This window comes from Tyto alba, unplaced genomic scaffold (genome assembly GCF_018691265.1).
Source record: "Tyto alba isolate M040663 unplaced genomic scaffold, T.alba_DEE_v4.0 Super-Scaffold_22, whole genome shotgun sequence".
NCBI classification, from domain to species: Eukaryota; Metazoa; Chordata; class Aves; order Strigiformes; family Tytonidae; genus Tyto; species Tyto alba.
In genome coordinates, this window is record NW_024881296.1 from 24,888,330 (window position 1) to 24,912,552 (window position 24,223).

General features: G+C 38.5%; 1 protein-coding gene across 6 annotated transcripts in view; it reads right to left on the reverse strand.

The window, feature by feature from the left end:
• Positions 1-1,832: 1,832 nt before the first annotated feature.
• Positions 1,833-24,223, reverse strand: part of SERAC1 (serine active site containing 1) — a 29,531-nt gene continuing 7,140 nt past the window's right edge. For all 6 annotated transcript variants that reach the window (XM_042795786.1, XM_033011678.2, XM_042795787.1 and 3 more), the window contains 11 exons: positions 22,699-22,820; positions 21,091-21,219; positions 19,592-19,705; positions 17,777-17,939; positions 14,792-14,942; positions 13,848-13,989; positions 12,963-13,063; positions 8,987-9,084; positions 8,261-8,443; positions 7,666-7,809; positions 1,833-5,322 (listed from right to left, as the gene is read on the reverse strand). In XM_042795786.1, coding sequence (XP_042651720.1) covers positions 5,186-5,322; positions 7,666-7,809; positions 8,261-8,443; positions 8,987-9,084; positions 12,963-13,063; positions 13,848-13,989; positions 14,792-14,942; positions 17,777-17,939; positions 19,592-19,705; positions 21,091-21,219; positions 22,699-22,820 — 1,484 coding nt within the window. In that variant the 3' untranslated portion in view covers positions 1,833-5,185. The remainder of the gene's footprint in view (positions 5,323-7,665; positions 7,810-8,260; positions 8,444-8,986; positions 9,085-12,962; positions 13,064-13,847; positions 13,990-14,791; positions 14,943-17,776; positions 17,940-19,591; positions 19,706-21,090; positions 21,220-22,698; positions 22,821-24,223) is intronic.

The window sequence follows — 24,223 nt, forward strand, 5'->3', positions numbered from 1 at the left end:
TCAGATGACAAAGCGTAGCTAGGGGAAGCACCCCCTGTTAACCACTGTAGAAACCCCAGGCAAGTACTCCTGCGGGCCTGCTCCGCTTCTCCCTCACATCCACCCGGGATTCCACCAGAGCCTACAGGACAAGTGTTTCAGGTGAGGCTATAGGTCACCTTCAGCCCACCATGGTCTCATGAAGCATTGCTGCTCAGCTCGAAGCAGGCTGATCTTCATAATGAAGTCACTTCTCATTTATTAGCAAGCCAGCAATCACCCTTCTTAGAAGCCCAAGATTTTGGTGAGGATAATCCACGGTGCTAAATGTGTCTGGTAGCTGCTGTAGCTGCGCAGGCTTTTGCCTTGCCTGTGCAGTGAAACTGTACACTATAGCTGCCATTTGTTCAGAGCAGGCAGTTAAAAATGATAAGCAGATTGCAACTTGTCATGGTAACTTGTTAAGAGAAGCATCAAGATCTTTTATTAGTAAAGGAAAGAGAGCATTTTTAAGCAGCTGGTGAAGCTGAAAAAACCCTCATTTTCAGATTTTTTTGCAGAAAAGATGTCTTAAAAGAGTTCAGAATTTTTTTTTTTCCATAGACAAAATTAATTGGCTTGTTCTCAGCTTCTTGGAAACTGGGAATTCAGCCATTTTCTTACTTGTAATGCCTACCTGCTTCACTGCTGCTGCCAAATTGTGAACACATCCTGTAACAAGTTGTGCCTTTGTCTGAGCACCTGCCATCCTCCTCTGCTCCTCTGGCTGACAGACACTTTAAAAAATCCTCAAACCCTTCAAAAGGCCAAACCAGTAAAACCCAGTGCTCAGCTTCTTACGTATCAGTTTAACATGGTAGCAGGCTGGTGAATAATGCTGAAGCGAGATAGGTGTTTCCCTACAAGATGACACAGAGCCTTAGCCTCTTTGTCCTCCTCTTTAAAAAAAAAATTACAGTGAATATTTATGGGCACATTTCAGTATAAAACATTAAGAGCGGTAAAAAAGAGTAAGTACATTATATGACCATATCCAACATTTTCTGCAAAGATAAATTAACAGCTCTAGGACAGCTAATTTACATGTTAATGAAAGTGTTAGCAGGAAAGCCAATTAAAGTGGATTTATACAAGTCAAATAAAATCTGCTTTATTACTCTCCTTGAATAAGAGAAGTATCTGGCCTTTAGCATTATATCTTCTGTCTACATATGTGGCAGGCTGCCTATTAAAGTATGAATCCCTGCAGCTAAGCTGGTTTATACTATCAGTGACAGCACATCCTGTTCAATCGCAGCAAATCAAGGGAAAGGAACAGACAGTCCAGCTGAAAAGGTTACAGCAAAGAATAAGGAATCTCCTGCCTCAGTATATCATCTTCCACACCCGTGCCCGGCACCCCAGCCAAGTATTTTTTTCAGAGGCAGGTGCTGATGACCTGGGTTCTAGTCTTAACAGTCAGGAGAAGCAAAGCAGGGCCAGACTTGCTCTGCGTTCTGTAGTTCTGCACCACAGAAACCTCAGACTGCAGGAGGTGGCGATTGTTGCCTTCTCATTCAGGATTGAGCCGGGCCCTACCACAATGTGAAAAGAGGCCAAGTAACCTGAACCATCATTACCTGACGTCCACAACTAGGGAACCTGCAGCACAGCTCTGTCACCCATTCTCACTGGGACACTGTGAAAACCAGTGTTCGTGGTGAGAGCCACCAGTCTTGAGGGCCGTATAGCGGGTGGTAGGGAGCAGCTCTGCCCTGACATTTTTCATGTTGTGAACTCACCACTTGGAAATCTTACAATTGTTGACACTGGCTGTGAAGCCAGGTATGAATGATTTAACAGATACAAGTAGGTATGTGTCTGTGTGCTTATTTATTGTGGGAGACCTTGGCAAGAGAGCAACACCATGCGAGCTTGCCTGGAACCCTGTGGTACAGCAGCTTGAAGTTGCTACAGGCATCTTGGTGGTTCAGATGATGCCTTTGTGTTTGGGGTGGGTAACTGGTTCTCCTTGGTAATAGCAACTGCTCAATTTAGCTTTTTTCGGTGGGTGTTCATTGAAACAAACAAAGAGAACCAAAAACCAAAATATTGTTTAGAATTTCCTCTCTGACAAAACAACATTTTTGTCTTTTCCTTTTTGTCCAGAGTTGACATTTCCACCAGATGGAAATTTCTCCTTTCTAGCTAGCTGTTCTGCCTGGCACCATGAAACACAAATCTCAGTGAAAGCCAGTTTGCACTACTGTAATATCACAGCAATTAAAAACTTGATGACTGTTGCCACTAGAAATACCAATACAGTTATACAAGAGTTCTGGACAATGAGTGCACAAGGACTGACAGATTCCTATGAGCCTTCCCTTCCTGTCTTACTATTTTAGTCTTGCATGCAACAATGCAGACAAAATACCATCTTCTCAGACAATTCACACATACCTGCTAGCCACAACCACAGCTGGGATCCCAGCTAGATGGGATTAAGGACATAGTTTGCGACCTAAGAATTTACATAATGGAACTATTCTGAATTAATGTGACACCAGGGAAGCAGGAAAGCACAAGTTGCTAATGCGAAGCAGACATGAATGCTGTGCAGCAGACTCTCTGGCCCTCTATGCAGTGTCTGTACATGGTTTAGGAGGCACTTTGGCAAAATTTAAGAACACAACTGAAAAACTGTCCAGTTTGGCAAAACTGATGACTGGCTGTGCCCCCCAGTACTATGCCTCTTACCGAAGATGAACGGTAAACATGACATTTTTTCAGCATGAGACAATCACTAAAAAATAATGCAGGTCTTTAACAAAAGTGAACGTGATCCAGAGTATTCATTTGGTAGATCGTTCACCTTTAATATGCGTTGTGGCTTATCTAGTACATAGTTAAAAAACCACATTTCATTACTATATTAAAAAAACAAAACAAAAAAAAAACACAAACCAAAAACCAAAACACCAATACCCCTCAAAATATTAGTTTTAAGTTACACATATATACATAGTTACAAAAAGTTGCCTCAAGAGTTCCAGTATCAAAACAGACACATTTACTGAGCTTAATGTGTAACATCATTGATCGGAATCCCTGTAAGCCAAAAGTTGTCTATTAAAATCAATAAAAAGTTTGTCACACTAAACATGTATTCAGTTATCAGAAGTCTTGTCTATTCACAATGCACTCCACATACCTGCTACTTTGTGAATACAAAGCATTCTAATATATTTACACTGAAGTTTAAACCACAGTGTAAAAAGGACAAACCCCTGTAGAAGTTACAGCAGTTCTGTTACATTTTCTATCTGAACTACTGCTATGCAGGGTTCTTACCTACATCTTGACTGGGGGGAAAAACGCTCTTTTTGCCAGAGTAGTGCTGTACGTTCTCTGTACTGCTCTTGCGAATTTTACTCCACAACTCCAGCAGGTCAAGGCTCAACCTGCAGAAGTGCCTTTTCAGATGCAGCGTCCTCCCGGGCCGGAGAGCTCAAGTGGGAACAGCGGAGGTGGCCCCAGGACGCGGCAGGACGGCAGCGGCCACCGGCGCCTGCACCGAGCCCATGCAGAACTGCAAAGCACACCCCACCTCCCTGGTAGCTTTCATGGCCACAACTGCAAGGCCAGTGATGTTAGATCCATCTCACACAAGTGATGCTAAGCAACATCTAAAGCCTGCCAGCAGTACAGGCCTTATTTAACAAATGGTCAGCTAGGGCAGTATAGCCTAATCATAGCCTGTGTTTGTTTTCAGAGGGGGTTAGGGATGGAAAGAAAGGAAGGAAGGGAGACTACAATTAGGCTAGACTGCTTTTAACTACACTGTAAACTATTTAAGACTTTAAAAAAGTGGCTGAGCACTCCATTTTTTTTCCTAAAAATACTTATTTCTCATCAGTCCTGTTAAGGTATCCTTAACATAAACATAAACTCAAATAAGACAACACTGCTTTTCTCTGTATCTACACCATCAAATACACTTGGGCCTCAAGAAACCAAAACAGCAGGGATCTGTATTTCCAGTGGGACCTTATGATCACCTGAATTGTTTCTGCTTTACTTTTTCTCCACCTGAGCTCCAAACTCTAAGCATCAGCTTTTTTGTCAGGACCTACATTTGTCTTATTCCACTTGAGCATTGTCAAGCTCTTCTTTAAATCAGCTACAGAAAGAGTTTCTAAATGAGTAACACGAGCCAGTGATTTGAATGTACCATCATCTCAATGTGTCCCAAGAGTAAAGCAAGAGAGCTAAGCCTCTGTTCTGAATCTCCCATGTGAACAAGCCCAGAACTGCCCTGAGTCCGACCAGATACACACGGTCCTAAAGAAACCAAATCTCACAAGTTGCTAAGATCAAGAGAGAAATGTACAAGGTGATGAACATTTCTTTTGTTTTCATTTACACAAACAGATTAAAATAACTATAGTTGCCTATGCAAGACAACCTACCAGCCTATCTCCTCCTTGTGCAGAAAACAGATGACATGTTCACTGACAAATCTGGGTGATCTATTAAATGAAAAGGCAAATTACAAAAACTCCTGTAATTGGGCCACTAGACCAAAATGCTACCTTCGTTCACGTGGATAAATTTCTTCAGGCTCCAGTCAGACTACTTAATATGGACAGTAAACCAAAGCTTTGAGGCCGCCACATGCTGCTTCTCTTTGACACGAGAAATAACTGCCTCTTCATTGTTTCTGAACCTCTCTATAAGACTTCGGTCCTAGATGTATATTTACCTTAATGAGGCCACCTACCTCTAGAGAAAGGTTGTGGGGTTTTTTTTTTTTGTTTTGGTTTTTTTTTTTTGGTTAAAAGATGATATCCTGGACACTCTCCATAGTCTAGCTGTGTTGCTCCAGAGGGGTATCTGTAGACTAAGTGAAACTTCTCTTCCACTGAATCCCCATCCCCTCCCAGGCAAATTGTTGGAGAATTTACACACATTTTGTTGACAGATCATGGTCACTCTAAGCCAACACACGTTTTCTTCTTATAGAACTTCAGTTTGTATTTCTTTTGAATGTATTTTCAAAATAAGCTGGAGAGGTGTCTAAGTTGGAGATGTACTGAAAATTATTTTAGCAGCAGATACTATTGACATAGCATCTTTGTAGTTCTGCAGATCCCCTAAAAAATTTTAGGAGAAGAACTTACGGTGTTACACCAAATGGAGTAGATAAGCAGCCAAGGATGGCAAAAACTCAGTCTCCAAGTTCTTGGGCTAAAACATCCTGAATGAACTTCAGTGTACGTTGGTACAGGAAAGCATCCTTCTTCTTTGGCTTACAAATATTGAGATGATTAACATCCACTGGAATAAGGTCTCCAATGCCTAATTCTGGGGAAAAAAAAAATAAATTACTAAGTTCGTAAGATCACCTAGACTGAAGAGCACATCTTGCATTAGCAATTTCTCTCTCGAAAGCAACTTCTCTCCTGTCTTCAGTTTAACTGTTTTGTCCTCATTATTTTTTCATGTGCTAAAAGCATCAATGCACATTGTTATTGTCGTAGAAGTTAAAGAATGATAGTTTGGGTTGGAAGGGACCTTAAAGATGATATAGTTCCAACCCCCCTGCCACAGGCAGGGACACCTTCCTCTAAATGAGTTGCTCCAAGCCCCGTCCAGCCTGGCCTTGAACACCTCCAGGGAGGGGGCAGTCACAGCTGCTCTGGGCAACCTGTGCCAGTGTCTCACCACTCCCGCAGTGAAGAATTTCTTCCTTACATCTAATCTAAATCTACCCTCTTTCAGTTTAAAATGGTTACCCCTCATCCTGTCACTACACTCCCTGCTCCCTGACAAGGAGTACCCCCCCACCTTTCCTGTAGGTCCCTTTAGGTACTGGAAGGCCGCTCCAAGGTCTCCCCAGAGCCTTCTTTTCTCCAGGATGAAGCACCCCAACTCTCTCAGCCTGTATTCACAGGGGAGGTGCTCCAGCCCTCTGATCACAGACATGGTCAGATAGAGCCATACAGCCATACACTGCTACAAAACCCACAATGGTAAACCATTAGGTCGGAGTTCTAGTATCTCCATTGGCAATACACAAATGCACATTTCTCCATATAGATAACTCTGAAGAATCAAAACTTCATTTACCAGGACATGACTGACAGCAAAGTCCTGACTGAAGTTTGAGCATTGACATGAACAGGGATAGGAATTAATCCAGGGTATCCAGATTCTGATCACCATTAATTGCCCGTATTCCTCATAAAATACTTTGATGTGGATGTTAAAATGGGACTAGAATGAACCTGAAATATCCCACAAATCACTACCCACATTTTCAGGGAAATGAAAAATTTGCATTGTTTAGTTGTAGAATACAAGTATTCTATTTTCAGCTACTGATTTTTGGGGCACACTACAGCATTTATTCCCTCCTGACAGCTATCAGTGCTAATGAACTTTCCAGGTAGGATGCTGTGACTGCCACATTCCAGTTCATTATCTGTTCAATCAGCCTCCTGAGAAATCCTCCATTTTGCTCAGAACTCTGCATCTTTAACCATGTAAAATTACACCGGAGCAGGATGAAGGTTTGCTCTCATGTGCCCAAGCATGCATGTAAGAAACAATGAGTGCATTGCCTGTCAGCCTGGGTTCTGAACAAAATGAGTGGTGGGCCACTGAACTGTCATGTACCCTCTAAAGGCTTTCGAGATAGCTCACATGCTGCATTGTGTGTCATCTCGAGGAGAAATATGCTACAAAATTATATGTGCACAGTGCTTATATGTGCAATCTGTTATCCTGCCCTCTTTTTATTGTTAAATAAATAAATAAATAAATAATGCTCAGTATTTCAGTCCTTGACAATAAAATTGCATCAGCAACATTTTTGAAAACAACTTCTTCTTGAGAAGACATACTGAAAAATATTGACTCAGGAAAACAGCCTGCCTTTTTCAGAGCAACTAACATTGCATTTAACCTAGGGGATTTAGCTGGTGGAAAGCCTGATCTAAAACCCAACCAAGCAATGGTTTCTGTTCAAAACCTTATCGGTACCTAGGGCAGTGCAGAAGAGGGTTTTGCTCAGGGAAAACCTGAACATATCAGACTTAAAACAACTCTCTAAGTTGAACACCCATAAGCAAAGCAAGAGAAAGAAATGTCTGGCGTTCCCTTCTACAAAAGGCAAAAAGATGGAGGGAACTCTTCAGGAGGCAAAATCTAATGCTTAAGTACCTGAGATATGAAAGATAAATGACTCTTAATGATGAAAAACAGCATTGTGACTTTTTCCTTCCATTAGCAGTTTGCTAATTTTCTTTCTTATTTTTTAAAGGAGGAAATAGCTGGAATTTGCAGGAATCTGCAACACTATTCAGCCTACTGATGCAAGGATAAACAACAGTTACTCATAATTACAAAGGAAAGAACTACTAGTAGTACTAGACCAGGGTCCACCCTGCTTTTATCAATAAGTAAGTGTTACTCACATTTAGAAAAACCCAAATAAACAATCACTATTCTAAGATATAAATGTAGCAGCCTCTGATCTCAGCAGGGAGACTGTAGTTTAAAATCAGACAAAAGTTTAAACAAAAGAACCTAGAACAGATATATTGTTCTAGGTCTTTCTACCATAGCATTTATAATCCTTCCTCATTATCGATGCTTACATGGATATATAGAAAATTAAATCAATTAAATGGCTATTTGACTTACTTGCTGACTCCAGAGGTACGACATGCAGTTTTATCATGCTGCCTATGTGTGTTGGTAAGGTTTCTGCAAAACTCAGCACTGAAAATTTTTTATCTTTGGCAAAAGACAAGAAGTCATCATTCAGCTCTTTAAGGGCAGGAGAATCTGAGAAAGAGCAACATAAGATTATAGTATTTGGCTGGCAAGACTGCATTCCTAGAGATGTTTTGGAAAATTTAATACTCCAGTAAAAGGAGTAGCATTTTGTTTGTAATCCCTTTTTCCAGCTATCATATGCAACAATTGTTTATTTCTGCATATCATTGAATTTGTTTAGAAGGTAAGAGTCTGAAGTGCAGCACATGCTGAGTTACATTGCTAAATGGCCCAAACTACTCTTCTTTAAACTTGTTCTGACTTCCTTCTTCCCCCTCATCTCTGCAATCAAATTAAACAGCTACTCAGAACTACTTACAGTAATTCAACGAACAACCAAAAACATAAAAAGGGGGTTTGTTGTTTTTATCCAGCCTTTTCCGACAGCATGATAAAAAAAAAGCATTATGAAGAGATTAGCATAGAACCCCATTGTTAAATGGTAGCAAAGTGAGCATACCCTTGCTGAGTTCTTTAACCTCCACAGACGGAAAGAGAAGATATCTGGCATTTATAGAATATTCAGCCAGCTGGGAACCATGGTGAGGTACGCTATAAAATATGATTCCTCTGGTGTTGTTTACAATTTTATCCATTTCTGGATTCTTGGAAGCATCTACCAGCATCTTTTTGACTAGAAGACCTGGCAACAGAAACTGAATTAATGCATGGATTTAAGCCACTGTGAAAATAAGGATCATGCTATATTATGCATGAAACAGCCAACCATATCCTTGCTTCAGCTGATTAGTCGTTAGTTTGTCAAATATGTATGATTAAGTTGAAAAAAACCCAAACCAAACCTGAGAAGGCATTAAAATAAAATGTCAGTGAATGGTGCCAATTCAATTTTGGTTTGCCTTAAGTGTTGCTAATGACATTTACTATAAGCCTGATCATTGAGAAAATTTTGCCTCTGGGTTCCCATTTACATGAATTTCAACTCATGGATTTTGTGTTTTTAAATCAACACAGTAAAAATAAACAGCAATAAAAATCTTTTCAAAATGTATATGGTATTGAATACAATGCGTTAAGAAAGTAGAAATCTCTTTTCCAATTTTAGGTCTTTGCAAATTTTTTAAACTATTCTGAATAATTGCATTTCAAACTGAATATGGTTAACAGCTTGTTCTGAAATACAACAGCAAATAAATACTTCATATCAAACAGGCAACGTGCTTACCACCCATGCTATGCGATACCCACACCAGAGGTCTGTCTCCAATCCCAGCAGCTCTGAGCTTGTCAAGAAGCTCATTGCTCCTGTAAGCAATAGACTTCCTGCAGAGAAAAAACAAACAAAAGCATGATGAAGCATGATAGGTTAAAAGGTAACACTAAAAGAGAATGAATTTTTAGTGCTGTACATCTATGAAAGTGAATTAGGTACAGAAAACATTAGTTAGTTAATTATTGTTGCTACACTGAAAAATGCCAAAAACTTTTGTAAGGTTGGCTTCACAAGAACAACAGGAATTGAGCTAAGTTCAGTCTTTTGATCTTACTAGAAAGTTTTATTTTAATTTCACTCACCACTTATTTCCTTTAGCTTTAGTTCAACAAATCTCTGTATGGAGTTTTAGATAGTTTCATTTACATATTGTAACAAAATTATGTTTTCATTTTATGAAAGCATCATCAATGTGTAATGAACTTTATCCCCCGAAACAAGAATATACCTAATGTCTGACAAAAATGTACTTTGCTAAATAACACTTAAAATGTGGAGCAACATACTGGAATTTAGTAACTAAGTGCATGATCAACCAATACATTAAAAAGTCACAGATAATACTTTCCAGACAACAATCTCTAACTGCTTTGTACTGGAATATTATAAAAGCACAACAATCTCCATTTTATAAATGAAGAGACTGAGCTCTGAAAAGATAAGAAACATGTTAGAGGTTGAAAATTCATCTGTGGTACAACCAAAACAAATTCCCAATCCAAGCTGGAAAGTACAACTTCCTTACTACTTGCAGTGTAACAAGAATCAAACACAGAAGACCCTTGGATAATAAAAGCATCGGGATATTGGGGTGACCACTGTGCAAAGTAACTCTCTTCATTTCCATTGGTTCTCAGCAAGAATTGCTTTCATACCACATATGAAAAGGATACTCAAATGTGTCTTATGAGCTGGAAGACAGACTTCAGGATAGATGAGAGACATAAAAATTAACTTTTGAAACAGTGAATGAGCCTTTCCACTTAGAGCAATCATAAGATTGTGATTCTACTGCTACATCTTTGTTCCTGCTGGTTCAAAATATCTTCTATATCTTTAATTTTTTTATTAACCATATCAAATTATTAAATAATCAAATACTATGCTTGGGTGACCATAAATAGCAGGTAATGTAATTTTCCATTTTGTAGTGAAAGAGACACTACCTTAAAACAAATAAACATACGTTTATTTATTTTTCAAATTTTTTTCCAATATACTTACTCCAGATGGACACAGGAAAAAGGTTCTCTTAGAATCATAAAAACGTTTAGGTTGAAAAAGACCTGTAAGATCATCGAGTCCAACCGCTAACCTGACACTGCCAAGTCCACCACTAAACCATGACCCTAAGCACCATATCTACTTGTCTTTTAAATACCTCCAGGGATGGTGACTGAACCACTTCTCTGGGCAGCCTGTTCCAATGCTTGACAACCCTTTTGGTGAAGAAATTTTTCTTAATACTCAATCTAAACCTCCCCTGGTTTGAGGCCATTTCCTCTTGTCCTATCGGTTGTTACTCGGGAGAAGAGACCGACACCCACCTTGACACAACCTCCTTTCATGTAGCTGTAGAGATCAACAAGGTCTGCCTTGAACCTCCTTTTCTCCAGGCTAAACACGATGGTTTTGACTGGGATAGACTTAATTTTCTTTATGGTAGCTAGTATGGGGCTATGTTTTGGATTTGGGCTGGAAACAGTGTTGGTAATACAGGGATGTCTTAGTTACTGCTAAGCAGTGCTTACACAGCCAAGGCCTTTTCTGTTTCTCACCCCACTCCACCAGTGAGTGGGCTGGGGGTGCACAAGGAGCTGGGAGAGGACATAGCTGGGACAGCTGACTCCAGCTGACCCAAGGGATATCCCACACCATATGACATCATGCTCAGTATTATACAGCTGGGGGAAGAAGAAGGAAAATGGGAAATGTTCAGAGTAATGGTGTTTGTCTGCCCAAGTCACCATTACGCTTGATGGAGCCCGGCTGTCCTGGGGGTGGGGAATGATTTCCTTATTTTGCTTTGTTTGCATGTGTGGCTTTTGCTTTACCTATTAAGCTGTCTTTATCTCAACCCAGGAGTTTTCTCACTTTTACTGTTTCAGTTCTCTTCCCCATCCCACCATGAGGGGAGTGAGCAAGCAGCTGGGTGGGGCCGAGCTGCTGGCTGGGGTCAAACCATGACATCAGACAACCCCAGTTCCCTCAGCCACTCCTCATAAGACTTGTACTCTAGACCCTCAACCAGCTTTGTTGCCCTTCTCTGGATACAAAACAAGGTACAAGGTCCTTCTACAAGGTCCGGTCTTCTTTGGACCTCATAGAGGTAATCAACTACATGCTTTTTACTGTCATTGCTCTGCTTAATTTCAAACAGGTGTATTAAACAGCCATGTCTTCCTTACTTTTTCCCTGCTTACATGGTTTCTTTAATGCAGTAACTGCATTCGTCCTTCGTGTATCCATAGGGAGGAGGGAATGAACAAATACCAAATTTCCAATCTATTATACACACGCTGAAATTTTTTCTCCCCTACAAAACAATCAATTTTCAGATCCTTAACCTGTGAGCAGTCATGCACATGCTTTCACTGAAGCACACAAGTTAAATCTACAGTACTAGTTACATGCTTAAGTATCTGCTTAAGTGTTTGAAAGACTCACAGTAGGATCTGATTTAAAGATCACTGAAGTGAATTACTAGGCCTAAAATTCATTCAAGCCTAATAACCTTTACAGGCTCAAAGTATTTTTATTTTTTAGAAAGAACACGTTTGGAGGTTGCATCTTCCTCTGACCTACCTGGTTCATGGTCAGTAAAAACACAATTCTTCCAACAAGGGCAATTACACTGACCAAACCAGATAAAGTTGCTGTATTTTATCTATCAAAGATGTATACAAACCTCTTTCCAGGGATTAACACTTCTTGAATAAAGGTATGTTTGTATCAGAAATAGTGTGGCCAGCAGGACTAGGGAAGTGATGGCCCCCTCTACTCGGCACTGGCCAGGCCGCACCTCTAATAGTGTGTTCAGTTTTGGGCCCCTCACTACAAGACAGACATTGAGGTGCTGGAGCTCATCCAAAGAAGGGAAATGAAGCTGGTGAGGTGTCTAGAGCACAAGTCTTATGAGGAGTGGCTGAAGGATCTGGGGTTGGTTAGCCTGAAGAAAAGGAGGCAGAGAAGAGACTTTATTGCTTTCTACAACTACCTGAAAGGAGGTTGTAGAGAGGTGGGTGTTGGTCTGTTTTCCCAAGTAAAAAGTGATCGGACCAGAGGAAATGGCCTCAAGTTGCACCAGGGGAGGTTTAGATTGGGTATTAGGAAAAACTTCTTCACCAAAAGGGTTGTCAAGCATTGGAACAGGCTGCCCAGAGAAGTGGTTCAGTCACCATCCCTGGAGGTATTTAAAAGACGTTTAGATGTGGTGCTTAGGGACATGGTTTAGTGGTGGACTTGGCAGTGTCAGGTTAGCGGTTGGACTCGATGATCTTACAGGTCTTCTTCAACCTAAACAAGTCTATGAAAATTATATGCTTCACTTTATCATGAGTATAAAGGCATAGTGTAGTGATTTTTTTTGCAGTGCTTATGAAGTATTATGGAGTCATTTTAAGAAATATTCCCCTTAAGATATAAAATTGATGTTGTATTTACATCAACTAATAGCTTAATTTAGCATCTCCCCTAAACACAAACCAGAACAGACTGCAAGAACTTAGGAAGTTGCCACAAGCAGTTAATTATCCATGAGGCTAAAAGGCTCAAATATACCATGACTGTGCCTAATGTTTTTCCAAACTTGGTCTTCAAATGCAACGGGAAGAATTAATTTCACTGGTTTACACTAAGTGATCACAAGGATCAGCTCTACAGGTCTCCTTCCTGACCCCCTCAAAACTCCAGACCCTACGTTTGTTACCTGTGAGCCTCAACAGGACATTTTGCTTTCCAGTCACTCAAATGGGTGTCATATTCCACAGATATGATTCTAAGGGCAGGACAGTCTGAAGCCAGCCATGTCTAAAATAAAGTGAAACCAGAATAATCTTATAATTGAAGGACTTAAACTCTTGCAAGCAATTCACCAGCAATTAAGCAAAGATGTTACTATGGGAGCAATATCATGCAAGATTTTTGCTCTTCAGTTAATCCCAAAATACATCTTACACCTAGACTATTATTCTTTTACTACATGGTGGTGAACTCTAGCCTGTGCCCCAGACACAAAGCAGGCAAAGGATGGAGATGGATTACTAACTCGTGTGTTCCTGGCTCCCTCTCCTGGGTGAACCAAGAATTACTAAAATTACCAACAGGACTGATCAATTTAAATTTTACAGACATACTTTGGTGGTTATACCAATTTGAGTTGCTTGAAGCAGTAATTACTTATTTAACAATAATATTTAAGTAGCAATCTGCAAAAATTGAGGTACTCAGACACCTATGTAAGAAAGGATACTTAATTTAAAATGTAATTTTATGTATCTTTTTCTCAGCAATAACTTTCCATAAAAAAAAAAAAAGATAGCATGAGGAAAGCAGCCTCTTTCACTAGCAGGAGAATGATGTTGAAAGCACTAAATTTAGCAGGGACTTTCCTTTGCAAGAACCACCTGTTCAAAATTTCAGCTTGCTAACAAAAATACATCAGGAACTTGGAAAGTGCTACTTGTGTAACAGATTACAAGTCTTTTGATTCAAAAAAAGACAACTGCCAGACAAGTGTAATTCTAGATCCTGTGGACAGCTCTTATTAATGAAAAAATAGCAGCCGCATGTGAAAATGTTATTGTCTTTTTACCTTTGGCCAGCACTGGCTATAGTCCTCTTCCCCTTCTGAAGCCTTTTTATCCAAACGTCGATCAACATCCTGCTGTCGCCAGGTTTTAAACGCTGCTCCCAAAAGACCATGAACAAAAAGGATGTCTGCTCTGATGGGCTGACTGATACAGGAAAAGGAATTTAAGAGATGCATGGTACATATTCTTTTAGAAAATTAAATTTACACAGAACTTTTAACCTAAGGGATACTAAAGTGCTATTTTTAACATTATGAGTGATTTATTTTTTTATGGACAACGTCATGATATTTCAAAAATACTCAGATCAAGACAAAAACCAGGGATCCACCCATGAAAAAGAAGAGATATAAAAAGAGGTATGGAAAGCACCCACCTCACACGTATTTTTCTATAATGAAAATCACCATTCTCTCCAACTACTGTTGATGTGAGTTGGTAGTTCCAGCCTCATCATCAAATTAGATCTTCCCTGTAACCTGACTAGCACCAATGACCCAGGAAATAGCTGCTACTAAGTGACATATCACCTTGGGGACTGCTTCAGTCCCAGATACACAATTACTATTAAAAGAAGCTGAAGCTGTAAATTCGCTGCATTTTAGGCTGCTGCTGCCAGCAGAATAATTGCAAGGCACTGTATCCCACAACAGCCAATGCAAAGGTTAGACAGTTGCAATGCACGCAAAGTGGTAATTCATCTCATGGTTTGTGTTTGGATGTTTCCATGCAGTACAATGATACTCCTTTCATAGTTATGGACTGCTCCAACCACTTCTGTTGTTCTCCTATTTGAGAATCTAAATTCATCCCTCAGCCCAGCAAAGAACAGCAGGAGCAGGTGGCATCAGTACAGCAGCACTCTGAGGTCAACTCTTCCAAAGTTTTGTAACTGTTTAACAAGTAACTCGAAGTACAGCATGTACAGTATCTTCTTCTGTTTTACCTGCTACGATACTGTGGATGTAAGACATAAACACCATCTGGATACTTTTCTTTCACTGTGTCCCTGTCTAGATTAGCCAAAGCTCTGGATGCATGAGAAGACTGAATAACATGTGGGGACTTCATTACTTCGGCAAGTACAGAAACCCAACCTACATTGAAAAAATAAAGTGGCAGGTTAACTAATTAGAAACATCATCTGAACAAAAGTATTCAGAAACATCATCCTTCGAACTATACTTATGAAAACAGATGTTAAAACTTAAGAATGGTAACATCAAAACAAATTGTTTCAGTCCATTCTCTTTACTGCAGGAAAGCCAATGCTAGGTAAGTGGAACCTCCAAAATTCCAAAATCTAGAGTGGCAAGGAGGCAATGTATTTTACTACTGCTCAGCTTATGATCTGAAGGAGAAGCCTTTCTCAGAAGAAAAAGAAAGTGTATCAGAAGGTCAGTGCAGCTGTCAGAGAGAGAACAGATCTCAAGTCTCTTTTTGCAGGTAAGATGCAAGAAAGAGAGAAAATCTAAATGTCCCAGAGAGAAAATTAACCTTAAAGCATAAAACAGACATACAAACCAACCCACAGGAGTAATGAGAGTGGAAAAAAAAATGATGCTTGCTTTGAGAGTACAACCATTTCTAATTTCAAAGTCCAGTGTGTGAAAAACTATTTAAGGACCTAAAATGTCCCCACTATCCTAAAAATAGTATACTATTTATACCTAAGAAACACAAGAGAATTAATGAAGGAAATCTTTGATACAATCTTCAAAAAAATGTTAAGTCATAGCTACTTCAAGAAAAAGCAGACACTTTATAATACCTTACCCCATGTGTAAAATATAGTTTCTTACATATGGATGGGGATGTTCATAGACTACTAAGAAATGCAAAGGAATATCTTTAAAATATACACACACATTTATTTCTTTATAATCCTAATAAATCTTATTGCTACTAGCAAGAGTAGCCTATAAATCACAATTACATTAAACTCAAGTTCATAAATAAAACCTGGGAAGACTTCGAAGAGAGATTTTTCAAATGGAGGCTGATTTGGAAAAGAAACAACAATTTACTTCATGAGCGCTGCTTCAAAATCATGTATAATATGTTGCTACTAGTATGGCCGGTAAGTTGCTAATCTAAGATAGTTAGTTCACTGCAGACTGAGGAAAAGAATGAATTGACATGTGAGTTTTGGTTCAATGCAAGTACCTTTGAGAACTGTGATACTTTTTTTTTTTTAAAGAATTATGTATTTAAATTACATTTCTAAGCAGAACTAATGTTGACCATTGTGCAAGTTCTCCTTAAGAACAACACTATCTAAAATCTATTTTCAGTTCCCCACATACAATGAAAGACTGCCAAGCTAGCCTGATTAAAACTAGCAAGGTCTCTGGTTTTGCACTTCTCTTAAACGAGGTAAGATGAAGAGTCAAAAATACTGTTCAGAATTCTTCTGCCCCCAGATAGCCCATCACAGCTACTACACTATGCATCATTGCTTTTCTTCCTCTTCCTGTACCAGCAATTTTTACAAAGGAAAAGAGCCTTAGAGGTTCTTTCTTCTTATGCATCATTCAGCAACAAAAGAGGAGTCTTATCAACTCTTGACCAGCAGTACCCAACCACTCATCTCTGGAGTCTGGTCCACTGTCTAAAATGACATTTGTACCAGGAGCTCTGCCTCAGGGAGCTTCTGACTCTGCTGTTATGAGCTCCTCCTCTACACATATGGTTAAAGCAGTCATCGTAAGAATGTAAGAATGGTGTTAGAGCTCAGACCTTTGTAGTCCAGCTGTCTTTCTCCAGAAGTAAGCAGTAATGGAAGTTGCAGAACAATGAAAGAATAGAGCAACAAAAGGACAAGTATATAGTGCTCATTCTACACTATACCCTCTCAGTTTTCTGCAATCAACTTGGCTTCCCTGTGTAGAGCTTTGTGGATTTTTCTTTCCATTAATTTGTCTAATCACTTTCTGAAGCTTTTTAAGTCTTCAACAATCACAATGTTTTGTGGCAAGTTTTAGTTTGGTCATGCACTGTATGGAAAAAAAATTATATATTTATTTGTTCCGCCTCTTGGTAACTTAATGTACAAGAACCCTTGGTCTTGCATTATGAGAAACAGCAAATGACCATTCCCTCTGCTTTCTCTACACCAGTAAGGATTTTATAAATCTCCATCATATTCTCCTTCAGTCACTTCTTCCATACTAAGTGTCTCAGACTAGTTATTTGTTCTTTATATCACAGCCATTTCAAATTTTTAATCACCTTCATGGTCTCTCCCTGTGTCTTTGGTACATTTTGCAACAGGGAGATTAAAAATACACACTGAGTTTAAGAGGCAGACACTAGCTCAGAAGTATACAGCAGCTTATCAATATTTTCTGGTTTTCTTTCTATTTCTTTCATAATAAAATGCTGGAAATTATTTATGTGGTACAGAACTTTCATTATGATATTTAGGGGGTATTAAAAAAGGGGTATCAGAGCAAAGCTTAGCAAAAGTTACTAGCCTAACATGAAAGAAGGGAAGGCATGTTTCACTTTGTTTTGAAAAGTAAAGACTACAAGCTGGTCTGTTTCTTTATAAGATCAATACAGTTAATTAAAAAAAAAGAAATCTACAAGGTAGATGATCTGTAAGATTAGGAAACTCAAAAGTTTTTTTCCAGTAATGTGTACTGAACATCAACCAAGTCAAAATTTTCACCATCCATCAGACTTAGAACACCTCTGTAGCACTGACAAATATTGGCTAGATGGCATATAGGAATTTTTAATCAACACCATCTAAACTGTCTAAATTTTTTGTATTAAAAAAAAACCCCAACACCACCTCCCCACCCCTCCAAATATAAAAACCACACCACTACCATGGTCCTTAGCATTTTACAAAAGCACCGAATCCTCTGAAAATTTTAGCATAGAAATCTGACATTCAGACTGCTCACACTTGCTTTCCTTTTACCTGCACGTACTATGGATGAATGTAGACGTTCATCCAAAGCCATATTTCCAATAATGCGAATTATGTTCCTTTGTATTTTTGCTGAATCTTTACGGAGCTGGTATATCCTCTGTAGTAGCTGAAGGCCTCCTTTAGCTTCAATTTTATCACAGTGAGAAGAAACCTAACATTGTACAGTAAATACAATGACAATAGGTAGACGTTCTGCAAAAGGTTCTTTGAGATACTGTTAATTCACAAATTAGAGAATTTTAAAGAGCCGGTATGATGCAGAGCCCTTATTACATAGAAATTATTATTAATCTAGAATTTACTATGCCATAGTTGAAGAAGAAGTAAATATTTTAATATGATAAATGCATGATTTCTATGGATTGACAACCTGAAAGATGCTGAGTATCATCATTCTACTCTCTTCCACATCTAAGGGAGATAAGATTGCTCTCCACTGGGCGTGATCAAACGTCAACAAAAGTTCGAGTCTGAACAGAACAATTGTCTGCATTTGTTAAAGCACTCTCTCAACCAGAGCTACTCATCTTCCTGTTCACCACCTAAAATGCAATCATTGTAATCCCTCCTCTTTGAAATGGAAAGGTATTTCTACATTCCAAATAGTACTGCTATCATTATTGAACTTTAGGGCAACAATACATTCTAGTCCAAGCAGATGAATATCCACTAATTAGTTGTAGTCTCAAATACTGATATTGGCCAAATGCTTATGACTTGAACATGTTGTCTACAGTGCTTAAAAATGCATGGCAGTTATGAAACTGCTGACGTCCTCAAGTCTGTGGCTTTCAACACAGACACGCATTTGCAATGAGTACAGTCACAACTGGTTTAAGCTGAAAATCTGGCATATAACAAATTCTAGACTAAGTCCGAATTTCTATGTATATGGAAGATATGAAAGGAATATTGGCAAACAGCACTTTATCCATCCCTACTACCAATAACAATTTGGTATTCCCAATGCTGTTTCTCAGTGTTCTAGGCTTCTGAGCAATTATATGTGCAGCAATAGCAAACAAGAAGAATCACTGTTATACAAAGTCTTCCATACCCTTTGTCTGTGTCTGCAAAAAACAGACTGGTCCTGGAAAGATGTACTTTATTAGCTGTATGCTGTGCAATATCCTGCCCAAAGGTAGTGAGTCTTAAAGGAGGGGCCTTTGTGAATAGCCAAGGTTTGCACTCTGTTCTGGCTTCTGATTAAAGTGACTTCAGGAGGCCACTTTGCCTCTGGAAACATGGCACTAGATTCAGATTAAAAGCCATAAGAAGAGACTGCTTGTAGGCTTTCTCAACTAATGTACACCAACTCACGCAAATCACACATACTTTGCACTGAGAATTTCGCATCATCAGTATCTCCCTCCCTGAGAAGCTACAGGGTGGAAACACTAAATGCTTCCTCACGGTATCTATCTCCAATGACTTTGTCAGTGGGATGTAACCCTACACAGAAAAGACTTGTTAATGCCATCCAGACTGCAGGCATTTTCATCTGCTTTTCTGTGTCAGAGGTCCCCTTTACTTATTGAAAGATACATACAGGTATACTACAGGGGAACTTATATGGGCTAATTAGAAACAGTAACAGAACTTACATACACTCCCCATGAGAAAAAAATGAGTTTGTTATGCTGCCTTTCAATTTACAGCAGCCTCAGTTGTCTGAACATCCTTAGAGAAGGGGTGAGGGATAGGAGACAATAAAACGGCAATTCCTTCCCAATATATGAGAGAACATTTGAAAGGTATGTCTACAAATGTAGCTTTTCAGTTATAGTTTAAAGGACAAATTACCTTAGAATGCTGTACTAAAGCTTGCAAGCAAAAGAGTTCCACTGTCTCTGAAGGGATTTTACTCAGTGTCTCACAATATGGAAGTCCATTTCCTCCAAAACACCATAAGCCCCCCTGAAATGATAATCAGTAAAAGTAAGACCACATTCCAAATGCCTACATAAAATAAACATTGCTAAACTAAAATGTTAAGTGTGTAATGATCTATAGAGGTTGCTATAAAGAGTGCACAGCATGCACGCACTTTTCAAAATGTACAAATCATACAAAAGTACATCAGAAAAATATCTACTATTTTTAACTGAAAATATTAACCAGATTTTCAGTCAATAGTCTCCTAACTTCAAATCAAACAATAAAGGAAGAAAATGTAGTATTTTAGTTTTGTTAATGAATGTCTTCTTTTAAGATTGTTTGCTTAAGCATAAAAAGCAAGAATCAGACTGCATCTAGATTTTCGTAGTTGCAAAAACAAGAAGAGGAAGAAAAAAGATCTGCAACACATAGCATAGTCTCTGAAGACCTGTCTCTCTTAACCATGCAGTAGGAAGACCAGCATAACCTCAATAAAAAAGTTATCTAGAACAGCATGAATATCAAAATGCCTCCAGGTATGGTGTCTTACCAAAGCTCCTTTTGTAGCAAGAGCTCTGGCTGTGAAAACAATAAAGGAGCGATAGTGTAAAAATATTACACATAACTGTGTCATAGCAAATAGAGTTATTGCACTCCGAAATCTCTAAACAAAGCCTGACAGGCACCACTACTAAAATATGACAGTCATTTTTATTATTGCATTTTACAAAAAATAATAATCACCCATTTAAAAAGTCACAACCTTTTAATAAAAAAATAGAATGCACAAGAGATAGTAGATGTGTGATACTGGAATTACAACTATTATTTTTAAGCAATAATGGCACTTTAAATGATATTCCTAAAGCCACTTAGGAAGTTGTTGGACAGAGTTGAAGAATTCTTAGTTTCTAAGTCCAAGCAGATCACTAGAGTGTTCCAATTCTGGTTTTGGCAACAGTGACCTGTTACAGGGAGACATTTCCATGTGATATAACAGAGTTTACTATTTAAGGTGTGCTAACAACTTATCAGTTTGCTAGTAAGACTTAACAGATGTTTAATCATCTCCTCAGTAAAAGAACACTCAAACAACGGTAAGAGGAAATATGAAAAATCATTTTATGAGCACTGCAAGGGGAAGGAAACGTTCTGGGCAAAATGTTGAAATATCTGCTTTACAGGAAGGCTTGTAAGTAAACATACGATCTTTCACTAGACCAACTAGTACAGCTGGAAAAGATAAACAAGCTTTCAAGCAAACAGATTGTATGTAGAAGAGATTTTACTTATGTTGTATGGTCACCAAGTCTCTGTATTTCTCTTCCTATTATAATGCTCAAAGAGGTGGAAATAGGTTTGTATCTTTAAGCTCTGCAGGAACAAAGAACCCAAATAGTTCTATTCTGCAGGTGGGAACTCACCCTTTGTGCAGCGAGAGTCTGACTACTTTCACGTAAAGCAAGAGATGTGAAGTACTGGACACAGGGGTCAAGACCAGTCTGAGGTAAAGACACTAACAACAAGCGAAGTTCATCTTCTATGGGATAATCCTGTGAGAAGTAAGAACAAATAGCTTTTAATTCTGTTCAATACACAAAGCAAAACACAGAAAAGAAATAACTGAAATAATGGAATCAGCCAGAATATTTGGGCCATAAAATATGAACCCTGGATTCGAGTGCTCTGCAACTTCGGTTTAGTAATTATATCTGTAAAGACTTTGGAATTTGGTAATTCTAAAACCTCCAAGTGATGAAAAGCAAGCTTTAAATGTCATACCTTGGTGTCCTTATTCTAATAGGTCTGAAGGGCAGAAGGAGAAAACGGTTTCTCTTGGCACAGGAAGCTTAAAAGTTCACCCTTAACTACACAGTAATTTTGGTACTGCTCCATTAAAATGAATGTATAAATTACTAGTAAAAAAATATAGACAACATTTCTTTTAATATTTTATCTTCAAAATATTCATGTAGATGTTTGTTTAATAATCCAGGGTAGATGACAGGAAAACAGATTCAAAAAAGTAGTTTTATTTGCCCACAGTCATGGAACTTGCAGTCATTCTACAATCAGAGACAGAGACATATCTGATGTACAGAGCAACACTTGCTGCCACAGTGATTTGTTTCAATGTCCTAAGCAGCAGACTGGGAAGTCTTAGCTTCAATCACCTAGCAATTATACTGCTGTATAAATAAAGTAGATACACAACCATATACTAGTATAACCTAGTACTTCAGGACTGACAGGTACAGATCCACTAGCATGTAATGTTGCAGAGATAATAAAGCGAAAACTGAGAATATGACTACCAATCAAATCTGGTTTTCAGAGTTTTGTTGGGCAAGATATATAGGTATTCTCTGACGGGGACTTCTGACAGCATTCATTTTATTAGCATTACAACAGACCTCTTATATTAGGCTTTGTGTGACAGTTCTGTTTATTGATGAAGCTGATACGATGATATGATTGCTCAAACCATCATACATATACTTACTAATCAACATAATAACAAACCGAGGCCAAATCTACCCAATATGGATTTGTTGGTACCCAAAAGCTGGCAGTAAAGAGGTGGGCCTACAGCAGAGCACCATGCTACCAGTGAGGATGCAAAGGCCTCCAGGAGTGCTTTCTATGTGTAGAATTCTGTCAGTACCAACAAGGCAATCTAGGATGACTTAATATAAGACTGCTTCACATTGCCTATCAGGTACAGATAGTATGTGTATCAGACTGGTGACTGGCTCAAACTTCACTGCTGGTAAATATATAATGTGGGCATACAGTCCAAGAACAATAATTGATCAACACTCCCATTGTTATTTCTTTCCATCATGCCACTCACTAATGTAGATATACCCCAGGGGTATATCACTATATTATAGTTTTGTATTTTGGTTTTAATTTTCCTACTCGTTATTTACTTTATAAGAACTCTACTTTAGTATGGTTACCAACAACAAAAGCACTAAAAATAAACAAGCAAGGAAAAATAATCTAACACCAACTTTTCATTTACTTACGTTTTTTATTTTTGGCAATGGTGGCGGAGGCAGGAAAAATCTAAGGTCAATATCTTTGGATCGAGCCAAACCTATAGCAGTCCTTTGATCACAGGTTTGGGCAACTGTACCAAACTGATAATCTGTAGTACAAGAACTTCAATGTTAGGGTTAAAACTGATCTTAAATATTTCATTTGGTTTTAAATGTCGTTTCTGATCTACTTGGAAAATACACTTTAAAAAAGAACCACCTCTCTGCAATCTACTTAAATAAACTCTAATTTTGTAACCACAAATTCCAAAAGATAAAAACTGCACATCAGACCAGTACTATACTGAGCTGAAATACATCTGAGCACTAATTGTGCTCAGATACCAGTTGGACACATGCAAAAGCAAATGTTCAGTATTGCCACTGTGAAAAGAATACAAGTATTACAAACCCAAGATTAATCCCCTGGGCTTGAGTTAAAGTTTGAAAGGCACCTTGCACACCTTTTTCTGCATAGACTGTTAAAAACCAGAGCCTTAAATCCAAAGCTATGAAGACATAAACACCTAATTTTAAATGATACAAAAGGCACATTTCATTAAACTTGTTAATGTCACAAAATCAGGTGACCTTAGGAAAGGCAGAATAGCACCACAATACAGTTTTAAGTAGCCCTTCCTTACTGAAGATACAAGACAAACTTTCAGTTACCCTACCTAAGGGAAACCAGATTTAAACAGTAACTACTGTTCCTTTCCAAAACCTACCTACTTTATAGCTGAAGAAGTTGAAAATGATATGCTGAAATTAAGTGGCAAACTGAATCAAAATATAACCTTAAAGTGGATCGATACATTTTTCTATAGAAATTCGTTTCTATCCTTTTTACTGTTATACAATTCTAGAACAAAACTGACAAGCCATTTAAAATACACTTTTCACAAACAGTTACAGGTTGGCCCTATTTTTCCTTGGGTGCAGATCACTTAAAGCTGCAAACTGAAGTCACTGAAGCCGTGTTTTGGACAAGCAAAACACTGTCTTTATGATAACAAGTATGCTGAAAAATTTGGTCCTAGCTGTGAAAAGTTTGAACATACTTTCAGTCTTAACCTTTCTCAGACTCAGTTTTGGAATATCAGCTTCAAAAAAAAGCCCGTTTCCCCTCATGAGGTACTTGGCAAGAATAATTAGCGTTTGTGAAATACCCAAACACTACAGCAATAAGCACTACAGAGAAAAGGAGGTGACAAAAAGCAACTAGCTTCCAGAGTACTGGCCATCTTGTGCACCAAAATCCTGAGATTGTATTCTCCTACAAACAGGAGACTGTTATATTAAATTAGTGCACAAAGCTTCAGCTTTGGTATATCCTAGTTTTCAAATGTTTTCAAACACAGCTTTTTGATGTAAATTGCTTGGTGAAATTAATTAGAATTTGAAAGAGGCAATCTAAAACAAGAGAAATCTCATGGCATGGAATTGCACTGGAAGAGTGAAAGGTCCTCAGCTGACTGGATTACCGGAATAACAAGAGTCAAGATCAGAACGT